Here is a 9,512-nt window from a genome sequence, read left to right as displayed (position 1 = left end):
ATGAATAAAGTCCATAAAGAAAGAACAAGTTCAACAAATTATCAAAGAAAAAGCTGAACACGAGAGAGAGAAAGCTGGACAACAGAAGAGAGAAGAGAAAAAATACGACCATATCAACATGGACTTAACGCTGTTGTTGTCAACTTAACAGACAAGACCTTATTTATACACTTTTAAAACCGTTTACTAAACAGAAATTTCCCTCTTAACATGAGACGAAGTAAACATTTAAGCCTTAATTAAATTACCTTTTCTCTTATTATATTTTTATAGGTATAAAAAAGCTTTACTCTAATAATATTAGTTTTTGTTTTTAAGATATTCACGTATAATTTCTGAACACTAAACATATATTTTACAAAACCAGTATATTATATATATTAATTATAAATTTGACCTTATTAATTACATGTGAATATAAACAACTCCTAGAACACATGTTAATTTTTCGAATAATTAATTTCATTTTTTAATTTTTTTTATAAACATAAAAAAGATTTATACTCTAATAATAGTAGTTTTAGCTTTTAAGATAATCACGTATAATTTCTGATTACTGAACATATATTTTACAAAACCAGTATATTATATATCCATTAAACTCGTATTTATGTAAACAACATGAATATGTATATGACAGAGAGAAAGATGAAGATGGATACATAGTACTTCCGAACTATACGATGTGGTTTGAGAGTAGGAAAGAGTAACGGTTATCATCTGCCCCAGAAGTTAGAATGGTAGGGTGATTCAATGGCAGCCATTTTCTGCTGCAAGTTGAGGTCTTTGTAAAACCTCTTGATGAACTCCTCAGCCGCCACGTCAACCTGGTTGTCCTCGTCATCCTCCTTCAGAGGGAAGGGAGAGTCCGTGATTCTCACTTTCTTCCCGATCGGACTCTTCACCAGAGGAGAACCCTCCATCTGGTTATTGCTGTTCAGAATCTCCAGCACTTTCTGAACGCTCGAAGCGTCGCCGTACTGGGGGAAGCGGGTTCGGTGTTTGCCGCGTTTCGTGACGTGGAAGGGGAAGGTGACGGCGGGGCTGTTGCTGCAGCTGAACTCGTAGTCGCGGTGGGGGTAAACGGCGTCGTGGTGGTGGCGCTGGAGGTGGAGGATGGCTTTGGCGGCGGCGAGTTTGCCGCCGTTGAAGTTGAAGTCAATGGCGTGTTTACTCTTCGCTATGCCTTTTCTCAACATCAAGAACACGATCCGTACTACGTTCCAGAGCTTCCTCGCCGCCGCCAACTGTGGGCTTGGGCTTGGGCTTTTTTGGATTTCCATTGTTTGAAGGTGGTGAGTGGTGAGTGGATGAGACTCTGTTGTTGTTATGTGTTGGAAGAGATGAATTGGAATGTGTTGTGGAGTGAGAAGCGTGGGGGTATATAAAGGACTGTGTTTGGATATTATTATATTGTAAACCTCTAAAGTACCACTTTCAGAACTTATAACTTCAAATATAATTTTTCACTCGAATCAAAATCACGTTGGTATATGAAAGTTTTAATCTTTTATAGGAAATCAGTTATTTTTCAAATCAAAATCACGTTTTAATTGTATGGTGACTAAAGATACATAAATTAAAAATAGATTTGTTGGATTTATCGTCATATAAGAAATTCAGATCACTTTCAATCTAAAAATTTAAAAAATATTCTACTTTTTTATTTTTAAACAATATAAGATTTAAACTTTTATATTCCCAACAAATCTCTCTTCAAGGGTGAATGATTCCATATTGATATACTCTCCTTAATAGAAACATTTTCAATTATAAATACCTCTTTTTACCGTCATTCATTTTAATGTTCTGAAACCCTTATTAATAAGACTTTCCATACAAAAATAATATTCGTGAGTCGGTCATCAAAACTAACAAAATCAATTCATATCACTATTGGTTTTATTGAAAAAAAAAATTCAAATGAAAATACAATATTAATAAAACACAAGTTGAGTCACAGTTGATATTATTTTTAATCTAAAATCTTAAAGTTTTGAGTTTTAAGTCGTATTAATTTTTTTGTCGTATTATTCATATGTGTCTCAATAAACCTCTTTCTTGTAGACTCAACAAAATTTACTAAAAAAGATTATATTAAAATAAAAGGAAGGGTTGGAGTAGAAAAATAAAGGTAAAATTGGTTGAAATCAAATGGGGCTTGGAATAGACGAACAAAAAGCGCGTTTGAGAGGCAGATGAATGATTGGGTTGGTTGTTATTATATTATTTGTTTGGATGTTTGTGCTTTAGATGGAAGTTGGATTGGAATTTACTAGAAGGTCTCCATTATAGAAACTAATAATAATCTATAACTATAATAGCGACAGTACAACGGTTAACATTTGACGTAGAGACTAAGTTTGTCATAACATAATACACAATGTAACAAAATTGAAAGGCATGCGTGTGTCGACCATAGTCAAATTAATTTTCAGACACGTACCGTAGAAATAAATAATTGCATTATTCAGTTTTTTATCCTTTCGTTTTTTATATCTGAGTTCGTATTTAATTATTAATTATTTTCTTTTTATTCATAAAAACTAAACAATATTATGTAGTAAACTAACTAAGTTACATTTCTTAACTTATTAATTATTTTAAAGTAATAATATAATTAATCTCCATATATTTCCAACCATTTTCAAAATATATCAATCCCATTTTTGTATAAGTGGAACTAATTTTGCTTACATTATGTTCACAAGAAGCTTGAACAATGAGTAGAAACACCAACATGCACCATGCTAGTAAATTTATTATGTCAAAATCAACCCATTTATCCTCCTAAACTACAAATTTCTTTGCTTCCTTAGGTAGATTTTCTAACGAAAGATGTTTGTGATCTTAGGTACCATGGTTCACAAGATAACAGTTCTACTCATAAGGCTCCAAATAAAACTTTCTTCTTTCCCTGCTCAACCACCAACACGGGACCATTTTTTTTCTTTCTCTTTTCCAATTGGAAGTGCTGTTTTATCATTAATGTACACATTCAATGGCTACCCTTTTGATCCATCACCATTCTGGTCCCAATGTTAAACTCCACACGTTTAAGACACAAAAAGTTACACACTTCCAAGACGATACATGTATGTATTGCTTTCTCTGCATATAAGGTAAATCTATACACCTTTAGTCAAAGTCCGTTCTTATCAACATCTCAAACTGTTTGGGTACATATCTAAGACACTTTGATGCTTAAATCAGTAATCAATATAAACGGTAGTGAGAGCAAAGTCTTAAATTCATAACAAATGTGATCACTTACTTCTTATCTTTGACCTCTATTTATAATTTTTAAAATGGGTCTAAGATTAGCAAAATCCTAACCACGACCGAATCTCGACCCATTGTATGCTAATTAACACTTACTCTTAATCTTGATTTGTATTAGTTCTTTAAAGATGTTTACTGTCAAGATTGTCCGTTCGATTCTTACCGACGTCTGACCACTCGACCCTTATTTTGTTTGTCTAAATTCGTAGGTTCAAACATGTATGACCATTTTAGTGATTATTTCTGTCTAGTCTTACTTGGATGGTTGTCTGGCCTATACTAATTATTATGAATTATGCAGTATAATGTTTCTTAGTTAGCATTTTCCTTACGGTTAACTTCTCTATACAAAATTCGTTTTCTTCCTAGGGCTCAAAACAATAATTGAATGGATGAGAATTAACGATTGGTGAAAGAACAAAAGAATGAAAAGAAAATTTCCTTTATGAAAAGTTTTGAAAACTCAAAGAGAAAGAGACACGCACGTAACTATCACGAGACAGAAAATTAGTGAAAGATTATTGCTTAATTCTCCCGTTTAATCGACTAATTAAATCTGACAAATGTCAAACACACTTGATTACTCGTGTAAATTAATGAGATATTTTGTCCTAAATCATGAGTGGTCCAGCTAAAAGATATGCATTGAGCAGTAATAATTGTAAACTCTTGTCTTTTAATTGTAATGCATTTGCTTTTAGAACTTTTTTTTTTTAATAGAACCGTTGGAATGCTTTACACTTAAGTTTTTCATGGTGGTCTCGGTTTATATATTTTATGGGTCATTTGTGTTTTCTTGCCATTAGGCTTCAGATTCATCTGCCACGAAAAAGTGGTACTTAAAAAGATTGTAACTTTTATATCTTATGATTATAATATTAGAAAAGTATGCGTGATACCATAGATTATATCTAATTAATAAACAAAACGTCAATTAATTATATTTGGAGTTTAATTTGATGTAAAAAAGAAATTTGTTATGTCTTAAATTTTAATATATTTTGATTTAAAGTTTTTAAAAGTAAGTAAATATAGTTTGTTTATTAATTCTTGTCTTTCAATCGTATAATGTATCACATACATTTCCAATTTTTTGTGATGTCAATGTCATTTTTTAAACTAAATATAACAATAATTCACCTTCTATTTTCTTATTAGTTTCCCCTTCGAAATTAAAAACAAAAGTGATCTAAATCATCTTTTCGGCAAAAAAAAAAATCAACTTAATCGGTTCTTTATTTTGATAGAATTATAATGGTCAGAATCATTAAAAACGCACCCAAAAATCCTCTGAACGAATGTCAGGTGTTAAACGAAGGGGATCCAAAAATCAGATAGTGGAATGCAGGAGTCAGCAGATGAGCGGACGTTCGTTTTAAGCAAAACTGAGTTTTTGGAAAGTTTACGCCACACTCTCTACATGCATCTTCTTCTCCAAAACTCTGAAATTTCTCACTTCTCCTCCTTCTCACTAAAAGCTCTCCCTTCTCTCTACGAAAACTCACCCTTTCTCTTCTCCGATCACCGTTCAGACATCGTAGAAGCACTTCTGGCGTCCAGAGCTTCAGTTTGAACCGATCGGTTTCGAGTTCTGAACTGGTAAGTTCTCCTTGTCCTTAGCCGTTCGTTATCTGGTACATGCAAGCCAAGTTCTGGTTGCATGATTTCATCTTGTCTGAGCCATTGTTGGTCTTCTGTTGTTTGATTTTGGTTTGAAGAGTTGTTGAGCGTTGAGGATAGAAGGAATTTTAGTCAGGCGAACCGTATTCTGTCTCTAGGAACGTTCGTTCACGCTCAGAGGTAAGGGAAGCTTATTTAATTTAATTTGTATGTTTACTGTGCTGCATGAACGTTCGTTGATTTGATGATTGAAAATGAAATATGATGGTGCTATATTCTGATGTATGAAATATATGAAATTTCTATGATATGGATTGTATGAAGTATGAAAATTGATTATGATATGAATGTATAAATTTGTGAAACTATGTGTTAAGAAATGAGTTGAAATATAAATGAATTCTGGATATGAAATTTTCCTATGATAGTGTACGTTCGTAACTGGACGGTCATTGACCGTTCGGTTTTCCTAGTAAACTTGGTTAGAATTAGATTCTTTCATTTGGGAAGAATCCTAGTGAGGACGAGCATCTTCGTTTCGAAATACTGTGCACGAGCATTCGGCCAAACATAGTTGGTTCTTGGCGTTCGATTATAAACTTAAGTGTATATATATATATATATATATATATATATATATATATATATATATATATATATATATATATATATATATATATATATATATATATATATATTCGTATATTTTCGTTTGTTCTTAAACACTACTCCAAAGGATATCTTATTATAGTTATTAACCTTTCTAATATAAGTTTAGTAGTGTTCGGTCTTACACCCAGCGCTCGTACTGAGTAGTGCTTGGTTTTACACCAAACGCTCGTACTCGTTTCTTTTATAATCTATCTTGATGAAAATAGCGTTCGTCCGACTTCAATAGAGTTTTCTCTCTACCGTGCTCGGTCATTAACTGACATTCGGTTTCTTGATGCTAAACTCAAATAAGCTAAGTTTTCATAAGAGTTCGGTTTCTTAATGTGAATTCTTCTAAGTATTATTCTTTGAATGTCTTGAAATGTCTACATCCATTGGTTCCAGCCTAGAGCCTTAGTATTTGGCATGGTCTTTTCGGTGTTCGGTTGGAACTCTCAAGAGTCAGTTCATCTAATTGGCTCACTTTTTAAGTAACGTTTGTTCTAGTCGTTCCTTATATATATGATTGTACTCGGTTTCTTTCTCAAACCGATAGTAATCCTCTTGGTCTTAATTCTGTTATGGAACTGGAGATCTCTCGGTCTCACTCCAAGTGTTCGGTCTCGTTCTGAATCAGTGTTGAACGTTCGGTATTTGGGAGCCTTATGAATCTTTGTATGAGGTGGTTAAGTGAGATGATTATTAATGAAAGATGAAGAGAATATGATATGGATGAAATGTTTTGGATTATGAACGAGCGTTCCAGGGAGGAACGACTCATGGATGAATATTGGAATTGGTAAAGTATGACTGTGGTCATGCTAAGCTGGCAGTTCATCATGATGTTCCGTGAGTACTCGTCCTTACGTAGAGGAGGGTAGGTCATGTGTGGGAACGACAAGAGGTCCTAGTCCTTATGATTAATTTGGACAGATAGGACTAACCTTGGGTGACAGCTATTGAGGGCATCCCAGTTACTACAACACCTGGGTGCACGAATGCCTGTAACTACACAGATTTCATACAGTCCGTACAGTCAGTCTAGTATTAGGCTTTGCATGAAACGTATCAAGAATTATATTGTTTGGTTGATTGTGTGAAATGTATGTTTATACATTAATTAAATTATATAAGTTTACCCTGTATTTTCTGTCTTGTCTTGTTTTGTTGAGGTTGAAGTGAAGACCGAACGGTAGGACATTCGGTCAGTAATTAGTTTATAGTAAGGTGGTCGTTCGATCACCTTCCCTTTTGTTAAGTATGACCGTTCAATATTTTCTTTTGTAAATCGTTTGGTCATATTTGTACTGCTATACAGTTTTGTTTTTCTCGTACTACTTTGTAAGACCGTTCGGCCTAGACTGTACGTTCTCTTTAATGAAAGATTGATCTGTAATATTATTCAATGTAATTATTCTATTATATAGTTTTAGACTGTATTTTTCGGATGTTACAATAATATTTAGAATATTATATGATTTGAAAATTGATTGTTTTATTAGAATTTTCACAGTGGAAATGCATTTGAATTTAATCAAATTCTTTAAGAAATGTTTGTCCAGTCCTTTTTTTTTTTTCATTCTTTGCCTCCTTGTTTCGGATGCTGAATGAGGCCACCCCCACAATGGGCTTATACTGGGGTTTACAAGCCCAAGTGATAAAAGTGTTTCATATCCACACACGGCACATTTATTCGCTCTCTCTTCGAAATTAGTTTTTTTTTTATAATTTAACTATTAGTACTTTTTAAAAATATATTACAATTCTAATTACAATTATTATAAATTATATAAAATATCAACACTCGTGATTTTTTTCATATTTTGTCTATGGACGAGATAATAAAAACCCATTGATCTAAAAATTAACCTAGACACCATAGCAAATATGGACAGCTTTTATTATTTATATCTTCCAATTTAATAATTGGCACTGTACAATATTTATTTTACCACGTTTTTTTTAAATGGATCGAGTCAAAATAATATATTTTTTAAGCTCCTATTCTCTCATATGTAACGAGTTTTCATATATATTAAAAATTAGATACAATTATATTATGTAGATGAATTATACTTGTTTTCATAGGTGTTGGAATAACTTTTATTGGACTTAAAACGGTTTTTTCTTGTCATCTGAGTGTATTTGTTGCTAAGAAACTCCAATGTTAGATTTAATTAAAAAAAATAACTAAGTTGATTATAGTTGTCAGTCTTTGAATCAATTTTGATTGATGTTCAGTGAAATCGTTCTTGATTGAAATTTCAGTTAAGTTAAACATAGTGATGAATCGATCATAATTAAAAATCAAAATAAAAAGCGTATGAAATTTATCTTAGCTAAAAATCAAATTAAATCAATTCAAAATTATTAAGTTGAGTTAATCCAAACTGAATATTCAGTCGAGTCTATCGAAATCGAAATCCAAACAAATCTTCTTATATTAGATTTAAGATTAGAGTTGAGTTCAATTTAAATAAAAATTAAATTTTTTTATTAAAGAAAACTAAAATATTATAATTACATCATTTAAATAAATTATTTAACAAATAAAAAAAAATTAATTACAAATAATGCACATATTTTGTATTTATTTTTTAAAGTGGTTTGAAATTAATCGGCTACTAGTACAATGAAACTTGTCTTAATAAGTGATATCGCTCTCTTGGTAGTAAAATTTCTAGTATTGTCTACATCTAACTCAACTAATTATTTTTCTTTTATATTTTTCCTAATCCTTTTGCATTATTTTTTCATGTTGTATTCTATTTAGTTTCTTGGCAGATTCTTTTAAAAACGTGATTATTTTTTTAATTTCCCCCAAACCCCTTTGTACTTGAACAAACAATTTGGAATTACTTCTTTTAATGTTGTAAAGGATGCTCACACGCCATTTAGTAATTTGCGGTTATAAAAAATACAAACAAAACTATAATAAAAAAAAACATAAAGTAAAAGAATAACAATTTTTTTTTTGTTAAACATTAACTTATTCGGAAAAGGCGTTTTCGAACATATATTTTAACGCAATTCTAAATTATATTTTTGATACATGTGTATGTCTTTAGAAATAAGATTGTGATAAAAGAACTTATTTTAAAAAAACGTTTTAAAATTAAAAGAAAAAAATAAATATTTAAATTATGTTAGTCCTTAATTTCTAAATAACGTATAATTATTGATATGATTGAAACATAAATTTATCATTTTAAATTATACTACTTTCGATATATATTTGATTAGTTATTATAAGTTGTTTCTCTCCCATATAAATCCACCTCCAACCCTATATATATATTAAAAGAATGAAAACATTTTTTTCTTAATTTTGAGAAGTTTAAGCTCACTTTTTTATGCATAGACCGATAATTGTTTTATAATCTTAATTTACGTAAAATTCATTAATGAAATGTTTATTAATTTTCCTTAAGAATAGATGCATTGATGCATAAATGGAACTATAACCATATAAGCTACTTCTACGGTTTAAAAACAAATTGCTTGAATTACGAAAAATATCATTTAATAATTATTTAATTAAAATTTTTAATTCATAACATTTTAATTAAAATTAACTAACTTAATTGTTTTTATTTTTTCTAAGTTTCTGTAATTATGTTTTCCTTTTAGGCTTGATGGTATGCATTAGCACGTGTTAGTTAACGACGTTGTAACTAAAAGAAATACATCTTATCTGTTATTCTGAATGTTTGGTTCACATTTCAATTATATGTGAAGTACGGATAAAGTTAGATTGATTTTTCATGGAATTAATTGTGGAAAGTGATTGGGTTTACAACGTTGTTAGATTTTTTTTTCATCAGAAATTTATTGAAATTTTCTTCAATTTATATTAACAACAAGTTTTAGTTAATATCTGTTGAATTTTCCTGTGACTATTACAAATTATTAATAAAAAATAAAAACAATATCCGTGATAGAAAAAATTATCACTAATA

General features: G+C 30.7%; 1 protein-coding gene across 1 annotated transcript; it reads right to left on the bottom strand.

The window, feature by feature from the left end:
* Positions 1–565: 565 nt before the first annotated feature.
* LOC108345244 (uncharacterized) lies at positions 566–1,371 on the bottom strand. The gene has a single exon (XM_017583830.2). The coding sequence runs from the start codon at positions 1,281–1,283 to the stop codon at positions 717–719; it is 567 nt and encodes a 188-aa protein (XP_017439319.1). The 5' UTR covers positions 1,284–1,371; the 3' UTR covers positions 566–716.
* Positions 1,372–9,512: the final 8,141 nt, after the last annotated feature.

The sequence above is a fragment of the Vigna angularis genome, chromosome 8 (genome assembly GCF_016808095.1).
Source record: "Vigna angularis cultivar LongXiaoDou No.4 chromosome 8, ASM1680809v1, whole genome shotgun sequence".
In the NCBI taxonomy this organism is placed as follows: domain Eukaryota; kingdom Viridiplantae; phylum Streptophyta; class Magnoliopsida; order Fabales; family Fabaceae; genus Vigna; species Vigna angularis.
This window is presented reverse-complemented; position numbering and strand designations above follow the sequence as displayed.